The sequence below is a fragment of the Pleurodeles waltl genome, chromosome 10 (assembly GCF_031143425.1).
Source record: "Pleurodeles waltl isolate 20211129_DDA chromosome 10, aPleWal1.hap1.20221129, whole genome shotgun sequence".
Classification (NCBI taxonomy): domain Eukaryota; kingdom Metazoa; phylum Chordata; class Amphibia; order Caudata; family Salamandridae; genus Pleurodeles; species Pleurodeles waltl.
Genome location: NC_090449.1, coordinates 265,429,367 through 265,452,837, shown reverse-complemented (window position 1 = coordinate 265,452,837; position 23,471 = coordinate 265,429,367). Strand labels below are relative to the sequence as shown.

Here is a 23,471-nt window from a genome sequence, read left to right as displayed (position 1 = left end):
TTCAGCACTTTTTCCTTGGCCAGACCCAGGCCAGAAATGGCTTCTACTACTGGGATCCGACAGGATTCCCCTACATTCCAGCACTGACAATGTCAACAAAAACTTTAAAATTCACTTTTCTGGTCATGACTTTTACAAGCATAATCCCCAATTAACTTCTTCTAGGCCAGTGGTTCCCAACCTTTTGACTTCTGTGGACCCCCACTTTATCATTACTGGAGCCCGGGGACCCCTACTGAGTTTTTATTGGAATCCGGGGACCCCCATACAGTCATTACTGGAAGCCTGGGACCTAATCTGTTAATATTATTTAGTTTTTTAAGCAGTCGCGGACCCCCTGAGGAGGCTTCGCGGACCCCCAGGGGTCCCCGGACCACAGGTTGGGAACCACTGTTCTAGGCTGCTTATAGGTAAATGCTAAACATTTGGTTACTTTTTCCACACTGCCCTTTAAAATAATTCAATTAAAATCACAAGAAGTCACTCCAATTATCGCTAGAACTTTTCGGCGTACAAGAAAATGCACCAGGAATACGTGAGCCAGCTACTTTCTAAGGAGACATCAGATTTAAAATGTTACCATCATCTATAACACTCGCCACAATGAAATCATAGGAAAACAAAAAAGCCTGACCATTCGGGATGGACTGCTCTTATTAGATCAGGACCAAGGATGATTTGACATTCGGCTGGTTCATCCTAGAGGTGGCATGGTGGGGGAAAAACTATGGACTGGATTGCAGTTGCGATTATTCAGGTAATCTAGTGTCCACGTTTTTGTTTTTCTTAATGTTACAGGTATGCCCAGACATAGGTCCTGTGCTCCATATACCATAGGACACAAGTCACCCCTTTGTGACAAGGCCAAATCAGACTGACGCTGGTTTAGGGTTGCTCGTGTTTCTGATCAGAGAGAAAGACTGAATCTTGGGATGGACCATGGCTGGTTCCTTTTCTGAGGTGGCATCGTGGGCAAAAAAAAAACCACTAGAATGGGGCTGAGAATACTAAACCACTGGCTGAGATTAATTCAAACAATTCGCCCATCAGTGTTTTATTTCCCTTAATGATAACAGTTCAGCAAAAGTTGCCAGTTTTCCCAGTGCAAAGACTCACCCAATAATCTTTTTACTCTTGCCCAGAACTCGAAAATGGTCTAGCCTCTTCAAAAACAAATGCAGATTGTCTGAAAAAAAACTTAGTTTTTCAGGGATCCAATGGTTCATTTGGTTCGCATTTCGAAGTACTAGTAGCAATGGACAAATGTAATACTCAAGTGCTGCTACTGTACACAGACACCTTAATACAGCAAAATATTAAATAAAGCTTGAACAAATAGAACAGTGCTGCCGTCTTTCTCAATTGTAACTGTAACACTAACCTTTCTACCCCAAGTGTTCTTGTGAGGAGACCTTTACTAGAAGTAGTGTCTCATTCTGATCACATCTGTGCAATCACAGTGTTCTGTGAAGTTTCCAAGTTTTGCTTAACATGTGGCAAAACAACGAGGGCAACTGAGAGGCCTTTAACACATTCAGTCAAAAACTAATCTAACCAAATTGTATTCATTTCAATGATAATTATTTTTGATGTCTTTTTGACAGTACAATAAACATAACCAAATACAAAACATAATTGCGCACTGTCATTGTTGTGAGTACATGAACATTGCAATACCCAGCTTTCCAGGCAATGCTTACTCCCTACTACTTAAATGAACCGACAGTGATGAGGGATACTGTTGGACCCGGTCGCTATTCCACCTGGCCAGTGGAGGCAAAATCATTACAGATGTTTCCTCTGTATATATTCAGTTTCTCCCACACCTTACCCATTTCTTTGGGCAGTCCTGACCTTAATACACCACCCGCTCAGCCGTATCTTGCTTCCTGCCTCCGAACTGTGGTGCCCCCCCCCCAATAATCTTGATATATTAAGTTTCGCTACCGACAGTTTCGGGGTCCACCAAATCTGTTCCATGCGGTACAGGTCTGTTGCACTCCAGGTGTTGAGGAGACACCATTTTGCATAAGTGGTCATAGCACACTCATGCACCTCATTCATACAGGCCACTACTGCTGCCCAGAAACCTTGTAGTGCTGGGCAGTCCCAGAGAATGTGATAATATGTACCGACTCACTCACATCTATGCCGACAACTCGGTCGGTGCACTACCCATTTTAACCAGGGTTGTCTGGGCATAATAGGACCGATGCAGGATTTTTAGTTAGATTAGGCAGAAATCCGCCTGTATGGCCACTTCCTTCGGGACGCCAAAGCTTCCGCCCATTCATCATCTTTCAGCTCTTCTACAGCTTGAGCCCATTCATATCTCAGATATTGCAAGTTATCAGGCAAATTATTAATTAACTTTTTGCATGTCAGGGACGTGGCTTTCCATGGCATGTATTAATCCAACAGCCCGTCTTCTAGGGGCGACGACTCAGGGAGCTCTGTTCCTTTCGGCAATAACATCCTGAGTGCGTGTCACACTTAAAGACAGCATTAAATCTTGGTGGGGGGTTAGTTCATATTCATGCTGTAAATCTACCCATGGGTGAACATCCGCCAGAGGTCCTCCACTCGGGAAAGGCCAATTAAGTCCCATTTGTCAAACCCAGGCTGCTCTCCCAGGGTACCTAACCGAGCTGTGTCCCATAAGGGTGTAGCTTGCGAAAGTTTATCTATCCAGCCTAGGGCCCACGTGCCTGTGTGCCAGAGAGCAATCACGGTTGCGGTTGGCCCGTAGAGAGCTGTGTTGCTAGCTGTGCCACTGAGCGCCCAGAGGTATCCTCACAGATGCATTATCAACCTATCCATTCGAATCGAGGGTTGGTCTGAGGGTAAAAAGACCCAGTTATTGATGGTGGTGAGTTGTGCAGCCCAGTAGTATTTCTAAATATCAGAAAGGGCTATCCCTCATCGTACCACCCCCCTAGTGAGTTTTTGTAGCGCAGTCCTCACTGAGCCCCCGTCCCAGAGCAGTGTTCTAATTTTCCACTCAGTGGCTTTGAAGCAGCAAGCCTGCAATGGGTAAGGTGTGTTTTGTAAGGAGTATAAGAAAGGGGCAGAGACATCATCTAAGGATCGACAGGGGCAAAGACCTCCAGTGTCAAACCTCCCGTCTCAGCCTGTCTAATGGAGGTGAGAGATTGTTACAGAAGAACAAGTCTGGATTGGTAGTAATGAATATACCCAGGCACTGAAACCCATCTATTGCTTTGGTAGCCTCGCACTCACGGGGCAGTCGTGGTTCCCAGCCCTTCAGGAGATAGATTAGAGAATTTTTTCCAGTTAAAAGTTTACCAGAATAGTGGCCAAAGTTAGTAATGATCTGCATAAACCTATCTAGTGTAATAACTGGGTCCATTACATAGAGCAGAATATTGTCGGCACATAGTGAGATTATGTCCTACCCAATGGTCATTCCACTACAGCGTCATAGCAAAGGGTCCTGTCAGACCCAGCACGCCAGGGACTCAAGTACCAGGGCAGAAATGAGCAGTGATAAGGGACAACCCTGGTGTGTGTCTCGCCGAAGTTCAGACACACAGGAGTGTTCCCTGTTGACTTTCACGTGTGCAAACGGGTCTGAGGAGAGTAGTCTCACCCAGTTGATGAAACATAGGGCGAAGCTCAGCTTGGCTAGGTCTCCGAACATATAGGCCCATTCTACTGTGTCAAATGCGAATCTGGCGTCTAAGGGTATCTTCTTGAAGATTGTTTACTTGACAACACACCATGAAGACAACTGAGATTCAGACTGGTGCTGCAGCCAGGCATAAAACCCGACTGGTTTGGGTGAATTAAGGTTGTGATAGCCTTGAGCAGGCGAGAGGCCAACACCTTCGTAAGCATTTTGACTTCAGCATTAAGGAGTGAAATTGGCCAGTATGAGGCACAATCATCAAGTAGTTTACCTTTCTTATGAATAACTACAAAGGTGGCCAGGCGCTGGTCCTTCAGCAGCAACCCTTGCTTCAGACTCTCCTTAACCATACACAGCAAGTATGCAGCTAGCTTTGGGGTCATAAGCTTGTACCGTTCAATCGGCACTCCATTTGATCCGGTGGCTTTACCTGCATTGAGATCGCGTATTGCTTGTACTATTTCAGCTTCCGAGAGCTGTTCCTCTAGGAGGTCACGATCAGATTCCTCAAGTGTTGGAAGACAAATGTCAGACAAGAGTTACCTGGAGTCCTCTGCCATAGCTGTAACAACCGGGGTGTGTAGGTGCAACTAGTAGGTCGCAAAGGCATCAGCTATGCTTTGTTTATCCCTCACCAGTGTTCCTTACTCTGTCTGTACCTCCATCACCAAATGGCTAGCCTGTTCCCGCCTATCTAGCCTGTGCAAGAGTTCGCCCTCCTTGTTGCCTACTTCATAAAGGGAGTGTGGCGTGGACCTTTAACTTACACTGGCAGCATCTGTGGCCTCATCTTTGTATTTCTTATGCTTTCGTTTCACAGTATGGTGTGCATCAGTGGTATGTCATGTGACATGATGCTGCTCTAATTCCAATATCTCACTTTCAAGAGTTTCTAGTTTGGCCCTCTTATCCCTTCTATGGCCAGCAGTGGGGGAGCGGGCATGCCCTTTGATTACGGTTTTGTGCGCCTCCCATAGGATCTGAGAGGAGGTAACAGAGGCCTCGTTCTCAGTGAAATAATTTGTGGCCTCTTTGATGTCCTCTCTAATACGTGGCACTTTGCAGTATCAGGGACTGATCGATATCTCAGGGTGTTCAGGTTCCTCATGGAGACCAAAGGCCACCCAGAGGAGGGAATGCCTGTAATTCCTCTGACTAGGTGTTAGACATCTGAGTAATAGTGAAGCTGATGTGTGAGAGTGAAAAAGTGATCAATGCTAGAGAGACTGCCCAGTGTCCCAGAGTGGAAAGTATAATGTTGGAGCCCGGGATTATGGGAGCGCCAGATATCAGCTAGACCCAGGGCTGAAAGGAAGTCACATAAATGGCAACTGGATGATCCCGCTGATTAAAGAGGCCAGCTATCAGGCTCCTCACACAGCACCAAATTGAACTCCCCCCACAGTAACAATCTGCCTTCTGGTAACTGTAGCAAGAGGGCACTCAGGTCAGGCAGTGCAGGGTCATGGAGGCGTGGTAGGGCATAGACTGAGCAAATATTTACTGTTACTCCCTCCCAGCTTCCGTTAAGGGCCGCATATCTCCAATGTGTGTCTGACCAAGTATCTTGAAGGGTAAATGGGAGCAATTTGCTTTATGAGAATAACAACTCCTCTAGATTGTGTAGTGTAACCACGTGTACTGCCATAGTGTATCCCCCCATCTATTAAGTGCTCGATATGTGGTGCCTTACATGTGTCTCCTCGAGGAGAACAATATCAGGGACCTGACGTAGATATATTGTATCACAACCACTCTTCTGATTTTATCCCCTAGGCCGTTTACATTCCAGGATAGAATTTATATCTTTGATTAGTTTGTGGAGTCACATATTTGTGGGTTAAAGCCAGAGACCTCTCCAGCCCCACTTTAGGGCTCGTGGAAGAGTACAAGAATGGGTAACTTATTTGTAGTGTCAGTACTATGTATAAAATAACTGTCCAAAATGCACAACAAAAAGTAATTAAACCACAGAACCACACCCCCTCCCTGCACTGCGGACTGAAAAAAATACCCCCCAAACATTGCAGAGTGCCTGTCACCCCAAACTAATACTGAAACAGGAGGTGACAGTGACAACCACTAACAATGGCAAGAACTGTCCCCCCACCCACCTCCCTTTTTGCATTGCTCATGTGGTACCAAGAGTCATCTGTTTTCACCAATAAATGAAATGTCCATCGCAGCATTAATCGTCTGGCTCTTCCCTTTAGGAGTCTGCATCAGGACAGGGTATGTTCGGCCACTGTACTCATCACACTCTGTCGAACCAGTCGCTGCACATGCCCCATTGTGTCGACTGTCTCTCATTTAGTTGTTGAGGCGAATGCCGGCCATCTCGCTCATCTCCAGTGTCCTCTCAGTGTTCTGTGGTACCAGAGATTTGTTATTGCTAGTAGGGCCGATTTCCTGACCTTGATCCTCTGGCCGGTCTCCATCTGTCAAGCCATTCCCATGCTGCCTCTGGGGTTGTGAAATGCCAGGTCTTCTCCTCCACCACTACCTGCAGTTGTGCTGGGAACATCATGGAATATGTCAAGCCATCGTCCCTCAGGGCTTGTTTCACTTCCACGAAGCAAAGGCACAGTCTCTGCACACGCAGCGTGAAGTCCGGGAAAAAGCTGATAACTACATTTTCATATTTGACTGGCAGGGTATTTCGAGCTGTTTGAAGAATGACATCGCGGTCTATAAAATTAACAAGTCAGGTGAATCTGGTGAGGGGTGGTGCACGTGGTTTGGGCATAGCACCCGGGATTCTGTTTGCCATCTCAACCGAAAAGTACTTTGAGAGTCCTTGAGGCTGAAGAAGTTTAATGAAGAGGTCTTCCACAAAGATGTGTACAGCTGGGGCCTCACTCTTCTCTGGGACCCTGTAGGAAGCTGGCTCTGTATACTATATCAAAATTAGATATAGTGTGCACTGAGTCGAGGGGTTCCCCAGAGGCTTAACAGAGGCTAAAGTAGATAATACTAATGCTCTCCTCTGTGGTAGTGTGGTCGAGCAGTTAGGCTTATCAGAGGGTAGTGCAAAGCATTTGTTGTACACACACACAAACAAAAGAAGAAGCACCACTCAATGACTTAACTCCAAGCCAATGGTTTTTATATTGCAAAAATTTATTTTGTTAATTTATTTTAAGAACCACAAGATCCTAGTTGCAGGTAAGTACCTTAAATGTTTCGTATTTCACCCAGGTATCAACACCGGTTGGGATTCAAGTTAACCCCAAATACCCACCACCAGCAACACGGGGCCGGCCGTGTGCAGAGGTTAAAGTTGAGGAAATTTAACATGGGCTCATATGGAGACAGGGGGTACTCGGAATCAGGCCTGCCTGCAGGTAAGTACCAGTGGCTCGGAGGGCAGACTAGGGGCATTAGAAGAGCACTGAAGGGGCCACAAGTAGGCGCCAAACACACACCCGCAGTCGCAAAGGGACGTCAGGGTGCAAACAGGATGTCAGGTTTTCAATGCTGGTCTATAAGGAGACCCAAGGGGTCACTCAGAGGCTGCAGGCGAGGTCCAGGGGGGTGTCTCGGCACACCACCAGTCGGACAGGGAGGAGGGACGCCTGTTGAACGTTGAGGCTCTGGGGGACGGTTTCTCCAAGACCTGGGGGCTGCGGATGCACAGTGTCCTTAGGTGTCTGATTTCTTTGTCTGGAGCTTCGAGGTCAGGAGGGTGGTCCTTGGGATTCCCTCTGCAGGTGTCGTCGTGGAGGGGTGGAGATTTCAGCCCAGGGTGGGCACTGGCTTGCAATCGCTTGGGGACCCTCTCCTGCTGGGTGGACCACCTGGTGCACAGGGGTCTAGACTTACGCATCCAGAGTGAGGTGGGAGTCCTTGGTTGTAGGTTTCTTTAGACAGAGCCGCTGTCCTCTGGAGTTCCTGGTCCTTTTGGGTGCAGGGCAGTCCTCTGGAGTTGGGCGGAGGTCGCTGGTCCTGCTGAAGGCGTCACGGTTCTTTTTGCTGGTTCTTTGAAGTAGGAGACAGGTCGGTAGGGCTGGGGCCAAAGCAGTTGTTGTCTTCCTTGTTCTCAGGGGTTTCAGCTTAGCAGTCCTTCTTGTAGGTCGCCAGGAATCTGATGATCTGGGTTCAGGGAGGCCCTTAAATCCTAGATTTCGGGGGGTTTTAGGGGTCAGAGGGCAGTAGTCAATGGCTACTGTCCATGAGGGTGGCTACACCCTCCTTGTGTCCACTCCCTTTGGGGAGGGTGGCACATTCCTATCCCTAATGGTCCCTGTCCTCCAAACAAAGATGGAGGATTCTGTAGGGAGGGGGTCACTTCAGCTCTGGACACCTTAGGGGTTGTCCCAGCTGAAGTGGTCACTCCTCCTTGTTTTTCTTAAGTTTCCCACCGAACTGGCTGCCAAAAGTGTGGGCTTTGTCCGGGGTGCGGACATCTCCACTAGCTGGAGTGCCCTGGGGCACTGTAACATGAGGCCCGAGGCTTGGAGGCTCACCGCCAGGTGTTACAGATCCTGCAGAGGGGAGGTGTGAAGCACCTCCACCCAGAGCAGGCTTTGTTTCTGGCCTCAGAGAGCACAAAGGCCCTCACCCCATGGGATCAGAAACTCATCTGCTAGTGGCAGGCTGGCACAGACCAGTCAGTCGTACACTAGAGGATTGGGAAAAATACAGGGGGCATCTCTTAAATGCCCTCTGTGTGCATTTTTTTAATAAATCCCACCACACTAGCATCAGTGGGGGTTTATTGTGCTGAGACTTTTGATACCATAATTTCCCAGTATTCAGTGAAGCCATTATGGAACTGTGGAGTTCGTAATGAAAAAATCACAGACCATATACTTAATATGGCCACACTGCACTCACAAGATCTAAGAATGGACTTAGGGCCATATGTACAAACACTTTTTCCCCATAGACACAGAATGGGTAAAAACCTTTGCTACATCTGGCCCTTAGACACTGAAGGGGCATATTGCTAATGCAGTTATGCCCTCACCTGTGGTATAGTTCACCCTGTCTTAGGGTTGCAAGGCTTGCTAGAGGGGTGACTTATCTATGCCACAGGTAGTGTTTTTGGGCATGGCACCCTGAGGGGGATGCCATGTCGACTTTGCCTTTTTCTCCCCACCAACACACACAATCTGCAATGGCAGTGTGCATTTGTTAGGTGAGAGGTCCCTTAGGGTGGCACAGCACATGCTGCAGCCCTTAGGGACCCTCCCTGATCACAGGCCCCTTGGTACCACTGGTACCTTTTACAAGGGACTTATCTGTGTGCCAGAGGTGTGCCAATTGTGGAAACAATGGTAAATATTTAGGGAAAGAACACTGGTGCTGGGGCATGGTTAGCAGATCCCAGCACACTCTCAGTCAAGTCAGCATAATTATCAGGCAAAACGTGTGTGTGGGAGGGGGGGGTCACTGCAACAAGTATCAGTATCCTACAGACCCCTACTACACAAATGTTGTTCCTCCTCAAGCATCCCTGCAAAATCTTCAAGTTTTGCTTCAAGGCCTCAGTGGTAATGTGCAGTTCCTCACCTTGTTTCTGCAAGATTGCAGTTTCAGTCTTGAGGGTCGTAAGGGAGCCTTCTGCTTCCTTCAGGCAGGTACGCAGGATACATAGGTCCACCTGGACCAGTGCGACCTCTGTGGAAATTGTGTCAATTTTTGTCCCTAGAAATCCCTGGACTCCCTGTATTGCCACCATAATGTCATTGAGCGTAAGGGTCCCTTTATCGAGCTAGGGCTGTGTCATAGACCTCCTAGCGCATATTCCATCGTCGACCCAATTACCCCATCTTGGGGTATGCAAATCTTCAAAGTTTGGAGGTAAGCTCGGTCACCTCAGCCTCCAGTCATCTTACTTGCAGAGTAGTGTTTACATCGTTGTGGAATGGCAAGCAGAGGTACTCACCGCTGCCAGTCAAGAAGCGTTCTAAGAGGAGATACCTCCCTGTGGCCTGTCAAGTTTCCTATATCGTGCCCCTTGAATACTGGAATCTGCAGGCCCCTTCCACGACTGGGTTTCCAATGCATCTAGGTGACGACACCCCATGTGCGGTACTGGCTTATCCCCAGTCTGGAGGCAGTGCGCACAGATGTCCCCTGGCTGACTGGTCCCATGCTTTTGACCGATTCTCCAGTTTGTTCTTCAGGCCCTCTTAGTCCACTCGGGCTCTTACAAACTGCCCGGAGCCCCATGTTTTCCAGGTGCACTCCAGCTCCACCTCATCTGTTAAATGGGTCATTTAAGTTGTGACAGTTCATCGGGAGGATGTGAAGAAAAAAAAGGCACTTTTGTTGTTTTGTCAGGGTTATGCCCACACACCCCAGGGAGTAGTCACTTAGGGGGTGTAGTCTCCAGAGTGGTAGGTAGCCTATTGGCTAATACTCCACACTCCCCTAAATTGTCTATTCAGGTGTCCCCCCTCACACCAGGCCCACATATTTGACTTTCTGGGAACTGAAGGACAAAGAAGAAACAACACCTCGAAAACACGAGACCTGCACAGAAACTGGCACCAAGCCCTGCTTTGCTGCTTGTGCTCTAAAAATGGCAAAGACCGGACTCATCCTGCAGCTGTGCATCCCCCTCAACACTCGGAGGACTGTCCAGCACTTCGACAACCAGCTATCATCTCCAATGGGATGGAGGCACCATCCCCCTGCATCTGGAGGCACCCAACCACATTTGCCCAGTTCACAGTGTTGCTGGCCATCAGGCCCACCAAGGGAGCACCACTTCAAGAGGATTATTTCTTGGCTTCAGGAGTTCAACCCCATCTTTCTGCCTAGTTTTGAAACATTAGATCCTCCAGAAGCCCCCCTGAACCAATACCCTGAATACCAGGGTACTTGCATCAACCAAGGCTTGTTTCCCCTCCAGCCCGGACCCGATCGCTTTAGAAGACTTCCTGCACATCAAGCAACATCAGGACAACCGAGACCCACAACAAGAGTAGCCCTGCTGTTTTGATCCCCCCCCCCCCTGCAGATTGACCGACGGACCGTGACAACCACAACCTCAAAAGTTAAGTGGCTAGCCAGCCAAGACCCTCTGCACTTAAGTCCCCCAGGCCAGGTCCACGACTTCTGACTGCATACCCTTGGCCTAGGGGGTTCCCACAACTCAAGCCCCCTTTGGGTTCTTCTAGCCTTGTCCCCAAGTCCCCCACTGCAGCCTTTGCACCCACACAGTAATTCATCTATGCAAAGACTGTTTGTACAAGCTCTATTCTATTTGCCAAACACCTTGCCCAGATATATATTCACACAGAAGCCAAGGTGACAGTAGAAGGTAACAGTCCTGCACACATGTTCACATAAAGTCCACACCCTATTTCAGTACCCTGGGCATCATACATCTACAGAATGGCTGTTTTCATGCCATGAATGGCTTAAATACATTTTCTTACAGGAAACATGCAAAAAATATTCAGTACGTCCTAAAGTGTAGATTCCTTCCTAGCTCTTTGTGTCGCCATTATGCCTAAGGAAGTAATGCTGTGAGGAAGCTTCAGTGAAGGGGAAGCGGTGGGTGGCTGGATAGGTATGGACTGGTAGCTGGGCGCACTGTGTTCTCAGTGCTGGCAGAAGGCCGACCCTCTCATGCTGGTTTCTGAGGGGCATCATCTGCATTGTAGCCCCCGGCGTGCGATGGGCTCAAGGCTTTGTACGGGCCTATCTGCTTCCAGCAGTGGCGCATGGAGGGGTGCGCGAGGCATCGCTGGGCCAGTGCTTCTCTGCGCTGGTCCTGCAGCAGAGGCCGCCACTGTGAGCTTGTGGTGGGCTGCTGCTGTGTTGTGGTTGGGCTCCAGCACCGTCTGTGTTCAAGCGACACCTGCTGGTGACCATGGCTGGTAATTCGGCCTCCCATAAGTCCCTGTATGTGGGAGGCACTGTGATGTGCCTGGGTGGAGGGCCACCTCAGTGCATTGCCTCCGAGGCAGATGCCATTTTGAGACCAGCCGCAGGTCACGCTCCCAGCCTGGACCTCTCCTGATGGTTCAAGGGGATCAGGCGGTGCTGCACGCTGTGATGTGATTGAGATACTCTCCTCCACCAGCCTCCAGGGTTCAGATGAGGATCAGGGCCCAGGTGCACAGTTTGAAGGAAACTGGCAGCGGAGCTGTGAGGGAATGCTCCAACATATTCGCCATCTTGGCCACGCTCCCGCTGTATGCATTTTGAACACATATATTTTACTTTTATTTATCTGAAACAATAGAATCTCTTCAATAAGGAAGAACTAAAGAGAAAGCATTGGCAAAGACTGTTTTCTGTACAGAATGTATCTCTGAAACGGGGAATTTAGTGTATGATGATTTAGTGTAATCTGTAGATGTAACAAAGTCCTTCACGCACTGCAAAGCATGCACTCCATAGGAAGTGGAATGATACACCAAACTGGCAACAGCACTAGGTATGAAATACTTCTCTTGGTGGAGCCAAAGCCCACTTTATAAATATTTTGAAGAACTGGCGACAATAGGTCACACAGACAGCTGGGGCGCTAAGCCAGACCAACAACTGTTTGGGGGAAGGTGAACAGAACAACCGTGTACTATAAGGAATAAATTATCTACTAGCATCACTTTGGAGTTTTGTGCCTTTATCAAGTAATTTGGTTTTTAGCCTTGTTCCTATACATGCTCATGGAACAGAAAACCTTGGTCACTTACAAAGTCTCTATAACCTTTGATAGGGGTACACAAAGTGGGACTCACAACTGTGTAGTTATGGGTAGGTGAGCAAGAGGGTTGACAACCAGGGTCCTATGCCTCTGACAGGCTACAATTTTATTTGTGACTGACTTTCCCCTATATGTTGGTTAGACCCCTAATCCCACAAAGACCAAATAATTTTTGAGAATGATGTAGGATAGTCAGTGAAGAGGTTACATACTTTTCAGATTCTATGTTTGTTAAAGACAAAAAAAGGGAAAGCCAACAGGTGTTTACGCATCAGTTGGCAAAACTAACACTACTACCAAATTACACAACTTGATTATTTTTTACCAATTGAACATTATAGATTGATCTCAGAAACATACCGCTCTTCTTCACTGACTACTCTATAATCTTCTAAAAAATGACTAGCTATAGTTCAGCTGCACTTTCCACTGAGAATGTATTTTTCTATTTGCTTTTAACTGTGCTGGATCTGTAAGAAAGCTGGAAAACAATCAAAAAAATTTAGTCAGCTACAGGCTGGCATGCCCAATTGTGTGCACTTTCATGCAGAGGAAAATAACGGAAGGGTTGAGGGTCACATATGTTGTGTTGTCCCATTTTATCATTCAAAAGAAACTTTTCTACAGCACAGCAATAAAAAAAGCCCTGCTGAGCAGATTCATGCCGAACTTGACATGACTGTAGAACTTTACTATGAAAGTGTGCTTGTATTGGTTTGGTGTAAATCCATTCAGTAGTTTTTGAGATATAAGCATAGAAAGAATGTGCTGGACGGGCTTGGAAGGTTAACATTTTTGTATAGCTCTATTGTTTAAAGTAATTTATTCAGGGTTTCACAACTCCTGTCAAATGTAATAGTAATGCAAAATGACACACCAAGCAGGGGAGGAGGGCTCTTTAGAATTGTTATTCGCTATCTTGAAAAATCGCAACTCAGTTACAATTCTCTGCTTCAAAAAACACACACACACACACACACACATATATCCTGCACTCCTTGACGAAGGCTAACAGAGCGATACAGATTTGTGTACAGCCACTAAGTGAGACACACTCATGTACTCAGAATCACACACTGAGGCTCACATATCTGCAAACCACCACTGACTCAGACGCAGTCGTGCTCAGGTACAGATTCACAGAGGGACACATATGCACATGGTCATTGCACGTTCACACACATACACAGACATTTGTACACAACTGGCTCCAACACATTCCAGAAGAAATGCATTCATAAACCACCACTGCTTCAGACACTCACGATCTAAGTCTTGCGCACAGGCACAGACCAGATACGTATTTGCACACTCTCCCACTGATTCAGAAACACACTCATGCACTCAAAGATGCAGACTCACACTCAGTAGGCATTTGACATGATCAATGAGAAACACGTGCTCAGATGCTGACTCAGAGGCGAAGCTGAAAAATATTTTTTGTCCCATGGAGGCTACACACCACGCCTAGGAGGACAGGGTATTTACATGGCCCCTTTTTTTTTTTTTACACTTATTTTTTAGAACAGGGGACTGAATTCCAGGGTTCTACAATGCCTGCCATCACATCTTTATTGAAGTGGTGGGAGCCAATCAGATCTCATCTCAAGATCTGTTGGATCCGCAGATCCTTTTCAGCGTTATTTATCTCTCTTGTTTTAGCCTTTATTTCTCAAAAAATAGTCAACAGATTTACACCAAGTCACGAAATGTACACTTTCTAGACCAAAATCTATCTGCCAAATTTGGTGTAATTTAGTTCAGCAGTTTTTGCAGTATCGCTATACAACTTTCCTATTGACAAAATGAATGGGGAAGTTATTAAACCAAAGAAATGATTTTCCTACGAAAAGGTGGTCCTAACTATTACTAGTCGGAGAGACTGTCACTGGACAATATAAAATATGCAAATATATCTATATCAAGTATGCTGAGTAGAATGTGTCACTTATTAACATTGTTGAGTGTATGGAAGGGCCATGATTCACAAAGGGCAAAGCCTCATGCAAGGCATGATGCCCCTCCTCACACTATGATCGACAAACATGGCACACTGGTGTCATTTAAATGAAAATGAAAGTGAAATGAGCCAATTGGCTCTTTTCACTTTATCAGTGCTCGCTGGGCTATCTCAGCGCCCAGAGGTCCGATGCACAAGAGAGAGGTATCACTGGAAAGTGGAGAATCTTCCTTTTCCAATGGTACCTTTCCTTAGTGGATCACTGCTTGGTGATCCGCGCAGAAGGGCAATCCCCTAGCAGGAATCCACCACTAGCCACCAGGGAGGGGTGCAACAGGCCCTTGGCAAGGGCTTTTGCTGCCTCTGGGTTCGTTCTTTTGTTACATTCATTCTTTCTGCCCTCCCCAGAAGGCAGATAGGGCAACAGCACCTGATTAGTCCCCCCCCCGGAGGGGCTGATAGCCCACCAGTCACCAGTGACTACTTTTGTTGTTAGTGTAGGGGTGGGGACTGCCCACAAATGGCATGGGAATGTGCTCACCCCATAAAAATAGGCACTGTCTTTCTGTCCCTTAAAAAAGGGGGAGGGGCAGAAAGCCCACTAGACACCAGAGAAGATTTGTATTTTTTTTTCAAAGAGGGATGGGGCAGCCCACTATGGCCATGGCCATGTCCCCACCCCAAATAAATGGGGACCAAATACTTTCTGCCCCCTCCCCCACCCCCACCCACTGCTCCACCCCCAGGGGCAGATGAGGCATTAGCCCCAGAGCAGAAAGCTTACTAGGCACAAGGTTTTTTTTTTTTTTCAGAAAGGTCTGGGAGGATGTGCCCATAATGGGAATGGCAATACCCCCACCTCCCCATAAATGGGCACAGTCTTTCTGTTCCTCCCCGGCGCCCCAAAACCCCCCCTCCACCCAGGTAGCAGAAATCCCACTAGATGGCAGGGAGTATTTATTTTTTTTTTTTTATTTTTTTTTTTAGATAAAGGGGTGAGGGCTTCCCACAACCATGGGCATGGTTATGCCTCACCCCAACTTAAGGGGACAACAGTCTTTTTGCTCCCCTGCAGACTATAGCATATCATCCCAATGGGAAGCAAGAGGACATTTGATTCTTTTGGGTGTTGATTTTACATATGGGCCAGGAGAGCTTGGATTACTCCCAATATCCCACTTGCAAAAGTGAACGGCTGCACTTTATGGGCTTGGGTAGGCTGCCACCTGGAAAAATCTCCCAGACACTTTTGAAAACTAGACATCTGGGGGAGTCTAGGGTGGTGTGCTTCACATGCACTCCACACCATTTTCTTACCCACAATGCGCTAACTTCAAAAGATGGATAAAATACATTTTTGCCTTGAGTGTCTAGGACAAAAACGTCTAGAATCAGTGAGGAGCCACAAATGTCCTACCACACATCATTCCTCAAGTCTTCTGATAAAAATGGTACCTCACTTGTGTGGGTGGGCCAAGAAACCTAGACACAAAAGGCTCTAAAGTGCTACATGGAGAGAGCAACAGGGGCAGCTCTGGGATTTGGGGCCATGCTTGGCTGCCACCCTTGGCAACCTACCAACCACAGACATTTTTGATAAGTAGACAACCAGGGCATTCCAGGGAGGTGTGCTTTGTGTAAATCCTATGATGTTTTCTTACCCACAATGCCCTGCAAACCTCCAACTTTGCCTGAAGTCACACATTTTCCATACATTTATGTGATGTAAACTTCCGGAATCCACAGGAATCCAGAAAATTTCTACCACCCAGCATTGCCCCACCTATTCCGATAAAAACTCTGCCTCACTTCTGTGGCTGGGCCTAGTGCTAGTGACTAGAACAGATCCACCGAGGTCAACAGGTGTCTCCAAGCAAGTGCTCCCATTGTCCTTAGTATGATCCATTACAGATTGCCATCAACTCCACATCATATGTTACTAAGGCAAGGCTTGTTTCTTTGTCTCTACTTTAACAACTTCATAAAGAACAATAGATTCTGTTCAAATGACTTCTTTCCCCTAGACCTCATTCTTGCTCTTCCCAACACCGCAGTCACTTCACATCTTCTCAGACTATTTCTTGATTCCGATCATTCTTTCTTCTTGCCTCTTTCCAGTGTAATGAATGGCCTCATAATATCAGTGTTTCACAGACAGGCCTCCTCTTTGTCAAACTTAAGCATCACCTTTTTCCCCTGCATAAACCTCTATTTTATTTCAGCACTTAATCCACTCCAACATTCAGAACTCCAATACAGGTACTCTTTATATAATGTCCTGTTGTATGTGGAGCATATTTCCTAAAAGGAAAAATGTTAATACAATAAATACATGAAAATGAATACTTGCCTTTAGTATGTAGAAATCAAATCCATAAGCTGCATCAATAAGATCCAAAGTTCTTATTGTAACGGTGATGTTGAATTTTTTATCTAGAATCTCGCTGTACAACTCGCGGTCAAAGAGTTGTGGCTTCCAAGTCTTCTTCACTCTTGCTGAAAGCTTGAAAACAACAAACGCAGTCAGCAAACAACTACCAAGAACACATTTTAAACAGCTAAGTAAAAATATGGTAACAAGTATACCTTATAATACACTTGAAGAAGCATGTTATTCTAGTGTAATATTGTACTGCTGAATGTGGTTTTAGACAAGTGGCTGTTCTACTTCCTTTTGCCCCAAGGATCTTATGGTGATCTCAGAAGATCAAGGAGGTAAAATCGGACTTTAAGAAACTAGTTGAAACTTTCATTATGTATCTATACACAGACACACACACGCATAAAAATCTTTAAAAGATGTAGAAAACAAAAAAACAAAGAAATAAGGGTTCCCAGTAACTACATATATATATTTTTGTTTGAGCTGTGGAAAGCTTCAGAATCATTAACCTGAAGGGTAGCTCTAAAACCTTTCCATATGGTTTCTTACATTTATATTACGAACACGAGCGGTCCCTCTTGCCTGGCTCCAGTTTATGGCTATTCACAGTTTGGCTAGAATCAGACCTAAGCCTACCAAACAATATTGCAACCATATTTCATTCTGGCTTGGGTGTAATCCCATAATGCAAGGTTTAGCATTCACTTGGACCAGGTTCCCTCCTGCTTTTCATAAGGTGTTCCCGTATATTTTTACCACCCTTGTAATCCCTATCATATATATCCCTCTGCTGTTCCAACCCAATATCTGGGACATTCACTTGGTGTCGTGTGGTATATCTTATATAGCAGTGGTTCCCAACCTGTGGTCCGGGGACCCCTGGGGGTCCACGAAGCCTTCTCAGGGGGTCCGCGAGAGCCTAGAAAATTTAAAAATATGAACAAATATTGACAAATTTGGTCCCCAGCTTCCAGTAATGACTCAGGTGGGGTCCCCGGATTCCCATTATGATTCAGTGGGGGTCCCTAGGTTCCATTAATGTTAAAGTGGGGGTCCTTAGAAATCATAAGGTTGGGAACCACTGTATAGCATTGTATGTGTAAGATAAGCTTGACTTAAGTATTTGAACTGTACACATCTAAAACCTGGTAGTGCCGCACTTGTTTTGTATATTTCATCATCTTCCTCCCTGTGCCATCTGACAGCTGAATTGCCAAACGACAGCTGAATTTCCTTATCCTTTTCTCATTTGTCGCGGACTACTGATTCTCTACTCGGTTCATCATCAGATAATGCCTTATAAAAAGGCAAATGCTGGTCTCCTTCCCCACGACAGGGTCAGGAGTTGAACCTGTGTGCCTGACTCTGTAGATCCACCCAGAAATTCCTCCCGAATGTTATGGGTTGCCTCAGATAGTCTTGAATATAGCAACAACTCTCTGTTCTTGGGTTCCATTTGTTCCCTTGTGATGAGAAATGTAAATAATTCCTCCCTATCATATGTATCTCACCTCATTCTCTTATGCGGTTGATCCTTCGAGCTACCCAGTATATGTCCAGAAATCTTTATATGCCCTATCAAGAAGTACTTATATAAAAAAATGAAACCCTTTGTTTTCATTCAGTCTGTCCTGGAATGGGTATTCGAGTTTCATGCTACCTTGAACCTTCAAAAGTCGGTCTCTGCCAGCCAATCTGGGAGAAACTGGAACTAGGCTGCTGAGTAGCAACATTCCTTGTCAGGTACGCCCAACTCTCATTTCTCGTATGGACATATCATGGTTTCCAGCTTTACCTTAAGGAGTGCTATGGTCCATATAAGTGTGGTCAGTAGGCTATCTCTGTTCCCAAATTATTCTCTGAGGTGTCATGCAGAACATGCTATGGAACAAATACAGACATCTCTGTAGTACTACCATTTTAATTAATGCTATTATCACTTGTCATGTTTAGGGGCAATTGAGATCAGAATTCTTTCGAGCTTGCACCGTATCTGAAACATGTCCAAAATTCAGTCTCATGTAAGTTTCTCTATCCTGTGTTACGTTTATATCTAGGTATTTCAATGCTATAATCTGCTATTACAGACTCACGTTGCACAATATACTCCCCCCATTTTGTGTTTATGCCCCAAGGTGAAAAGATTTTAGGCTTGGTTTAGTGTGTGCGTATTGCAGATACTGTTCAGTAGTCTACTATATTCAGAAGTTCTAGAACAGACTGATCAGACCCCATACATACACCAAGGTATTGTCTACATACTAGGACACTACATATACAGGGGTACCTATTTGTATTCCCCAGTGCTCCATTCAGCATAGAACATGCATGCCAAATGGCTTTGCTACAACAGCAAACAGTAACAGTGACAATGAGTAACCCTGTCAGGTGCCTAACTCCAATTTGGATGCAACCTCGCATGCACCAAGTGTTTCTAATTATGTGAAGTGGCGTGACCTAGGACAAAACCCGATTTTTGTTTTGTAAATATTTAATTATTGACAATTTTACAGATAACATCAGGTCTCATACAAGACAGTTATAGTATGTTGTTAGCACTGAAATTTACGGTGATGACTATACCAGAACCATGACAACAGCTGTCTGACCGAAAAACTATGGCAGCGTTCTCGACTGTGTGTTGTTCCAATGAAACAAGAAACTGTGGATACCATGTCAATGCATTCATTATATATGGTGACACGAGTATACAGATGCTAAAAGAATAACAACAAAAAAGAACACTGTAGGAAGTTGGCTCTGTATGTGCTATTTCAAAGTAAGGAATAGCATGCACAGAGTCCAAGGGTTCCCCTTAGAGGTAAAATAGTGGTAAAAAGAGATAATACTAATGCTCTATTTTGTGGTAGTGTGGTCGAGCAGTAGGCTTATCCAAGGAGTAGTGTTAAGCATTTGTTGTACATACACATAGACAATAAATGAGGTACACACACTCAGAGACAAATCCAGCCAATAGGTTTTTATATAGAAAAATATCTTTTCTTAGTTTATTTTAAGAACCACAGGTTCAAATTCTACATGTAATATCTCATTCGAAAGGTATTGCAGGTAGGTACTTTAGGAACTTCCAAGCATCAAAATTGCATGTATACTTTTCAAGTTATTCACAAATAGCTGTTTTAAAAGTGGACACTTAGTGCAATTTTCACAGTTCCTAGGGGAGGTAAGTATTTGTTAAGTTAACCAGGTAAGTAAGACACTTACAGGGCTTAGTTCTTGGTCCAAGGTAGCCCACCGTTGGGGGTTCAGAGCAACCCCAAAGTCACCACACCAGCAGCTCAGGGCCGGTCAGGTGCAGAGTTCAAAGTGGTGCCCAAAACGCATAGGCTAGAATGGAGAGAAGGGGGTGCCCCGGTTCCGGTCTGCTTGCAGGTAAGTACCCGCGTCTTCGGAGGGCAGACCAGGGGGGTTTTGTAGGGCACCGGGGGGGACACAAGTCCACACAGAAATTTCACCCTCAGCAGCGCGGGGGCGGCCGGGTGCAGTGTAGAAACAAGCGTCGGGTTCGCAATGTTAGTCTATGAGAGATCTCGGGATCTCTTCAGCGCTGCAGGCAGGCAAGGGGGGGATTCCTCGGGGAAACCTCCACTTGGGCAAGGGAGAGGGACTCCTGGGGGTCACTTCTCCAGTGAAAGTCCGGTCCTTCAGGTCCTGGGGGCTGCGGGTGCAGGGTCTCTCCCAGGCGTCGGGACTTTAGGTTCAAAGAGTCGCGGTCAGGGGAAGCCTCGGGATTCCCTCTGCAGGCGGCGCTGTGGGGGCTCAGGGGGGACAGGTTTTGGTACTCACAGTATCAGAGTAGTCCTGGGGTCCCTCCTGAGGTGTTGGATCGCCACCAGCCGAGTCGGGGTCGCCGGGTGCAGTGTTGCAAGTCTCACGCTTCTTGCGGGGAGCTTGCAGGGTTCTTTAAAGTTGCTGGAAACAAAGTTGCAGCTTTTCTTGGAGCAGGTCCGCTGTCCTCGGGAGTTTCTTGTCTTTTCGAAGCAGGGGCAGTCCTCAGAGGATGTCGAGGTCGCTGGTCCCTTTGGAAGGCGTCGCTGGAGCAGGATCTTTGGAAGGCAGGAGACAGGCCGGTGAGTTTCTGGAGCCAAGGCAGTTGTCGTCTTCTGGTCTTCCGCTGCAGGGGTTTTCAGCTGGGCAGTCCTTCTTCTTGTAGTTACAGGAATCTAATGTTCTAGGGTTCAGGGTAGCCCTTAAATACTAAATTTAAGGGCGTGTTTAGGTCTGGGGGGTTAGTAGCCAATGGCTACTAGCCCTGAGGGTGGGTACACCCTCTTTGTGCCCCCTCCCAAGGGGAGGGGGTCACAATCCTAACCCTATTGGGGGAATCCTCCATCTGCAAGATGGAGGATTTCTAAAAGTTAGAGTCACCTCAGCTCAGGACACCTTAGGGGCTGTCCTGACTGGCCAGTGACTCCTCCTTGTTGCTTTCTTTGTTCCCTCCAGCCTTGCCGCCAAAAGTGGGGGCCGTGGCCGGAGGGGGCGGGCAACTCCACTAAGCTGGAGTGCCCTGCTGGGCTGTGACAAAGGGGTGAGCCTTTGAGGCTCACCGCCAGGTGTTACAGCTCCTGCCTGGGGGAGGTGTTAGCATCTCCACCCAGTGCAGGCTTTGTTACTGGCCTCAGAGTGACAAAGGCACTCTCCCCATGGGGCCAGCAACATGTCTCTAGTGTGGCAGGCTGCTGGAACCAGTCAGCCTACACAGATAGTTGGTTAAGTTTCAGGGGGCACCTCTAAGGTGCCCTCTGTGGTGTATTTTACAATAAAATGTACACTGGCATCAGTGTGCATTTATTGTGCTGAGAAGTTTGATACCAAACTTCCCAGTTTTCAGTGTAGCCATTATGATGCTGTGTAGTTCGTGTAAAACAGACTCCCAGACCATATACTCTTATGGCTACCCTGCACTTACAATGTCTAAGGTTTTGCTTAGACACTGTAGGGGCACAGTGCTCATGCACTGGTACCCTCACCTATGGTATAGTGCACCCTGCCTTAGGGCTGTAAGGCCTGCTAGAGGGGTGTCTTATCAATACTGCATAGGCAGTGAGAGGCTGGCATGGCACCCTGAGGGGAGTGCCATGTCGACTTACTCATTTTGTTCTCACTAGCACACACAGGCTTGTAAGCAGTGTGGCTGTGCTGAGTGAGGGGTCTCTAGGGTGGCATAATGCATGCTGCAGCCCTTAGAGACCTTCCCTGGCATCAGGGCCCTTGGTACCAGAGGTACCAGTTACAAGGGACTTATCTGAATGCCAGGGTGTGCCAATTGTGGATACAATGGTACATTTTAGGTGAAGGAACACTGGTGCTGGGGCCTGGTTAGCAGGGTCCCAGCACACTTCTCAGTCAAGTCAGCATCAGTATCAGGCAAAAAGTGGGGGGTAACTGCAACAGGGAGCCATTTCTTTACACAAGCCCCCCCCAGCCCACAGGCCAGGAGACTCAGCCAACGCTGGAAGAGTCTTCCTAGTCTGTCAGGCGAGGAAGAGTAGAGGAAATGGCTGGTTTGTTGCAGGGCCTACTCTGCCTTACATCCTTCTGTTCAGGTCATTCCCTTTGGGGAACTGACCTACTTCCACAGTGATAGGACCTAGTCTGAATTGCCTCTTGTCTGCCTCTTCAATGTCTCCACCCATTCTTTCTATTTTGGTCTTAGAGGTATCCACCTCTGCTAACCTTATCTTGGCCAGGGTTACCCCTAGCTTACCCAGAGAGGTTACCCAGAGCTGGAGTAACCCCACCATGACCAATAGGGTCAGGGGGCCTAACTTGCTATTTGGCATGGGGTCAGACCACCATGCTAAGGATAGTGCAGCCATAAAGGCTAACACCCAGCAGAGGCCACTGACAGCTGTCAGTGCCCAGAACCACACCTTTAGCTCTTCACCTAAAAGGGAAGGGGCTAAGTTACAGGCTTCTTTGGGTTCAGGTTGCCTGTCTGCTGTATTGGAGTGGGGGGTTACCACATCTTGTAGTAAACACCCTTCTTCCACTCTTTCTTCTGTTAGCTGAGGAGCCACCCACTCAGGTTTAACAGTTGCCTGACTAGCCAGGACTTCTTGTGGGTCAGGTTGGACTTTATCAGGGCCATTTTTGGAGTTCTCCCCTACTGGAGCAGAATCTCCTTGGCTTGCTGTAACCTTGGCTAAAGGTTGTCCACCCTTCCTACTCTGTTTTCTTTTCTTCTTCTTCTGGGGCCTGCTTGCATTTACTGCAGAGGCAGGACTTCCAGAATCCTTGGGAGAGGACTGGCACTGGACCAGTTCCTCTCTTGGGCTCTGACTAACCTCTGGGTAGTCATTTCCAAGGAGACAATCAAGGGGGAGGTCTGTACTGACTACTACCCTTCTCCAGCTAAGAGTGCCACCCACTTCTATGGGTACTAAAGCCACAGGCCTCTTAGTGACCCTGTCTAGGCTAACTCTTACCCTGGCAGTCTCACCTGGGATGTACTGGTTTGAGAGCACCAGCCTGTCATGCACAATAGTGTGACTGGCACAAGTGTCTCTCAGGGCAGTGGTTGGGATTCCATTCACCAGTAGGTGGTGGAAGTGTCTACTTCCCTCTGGAATCTCCAACTCACCTGTTGGGCCCTGTTTCCAGTTGAAGGCTAGGAAGACCTCCTCATCTGAGGAGTCATCTCCCATGGCTACACTGGTTACCCCTGGAATTTTATTCTGGGGTTTGTTTTTGGGACAAGAAGTGTCCTTGGTGTGGTGCCCAGACTGTTTACAGTTGTGGCACCAGGCCTTAGTGGCATCCCAGTTCTTACCCTGGTACCCACCTTTGT

At 47.0% G+C, this 23,471-nt stretch overlaps 1 protein-coding gene across 3 annotated transcripts in view; it reads right to left on the bottom strand.

The window, feature by feature from the left end:
• The window catches only part of MRPL28 (mitochondrial ribosomal protein L28), a 191,282-nt gene that overhangs the window by 127,376 nt on the left and 40,435 nt on the right, over positions 1-23,471 (bottom strand). For all 3 annotated transcript variants that reach the window (XM_069210404.1, XM_069210405.1, XM_069210406.1), the window contains one exon: positions 16,628-16,780. In XM_069210404.1, coding sequence (XP_069066505.1) covers positions 16,628-16,780 — 153 coding nt within the window. The remainder of the gene's footprint in view (positions 1-16,627; positions 16,781-23,471) is intronic.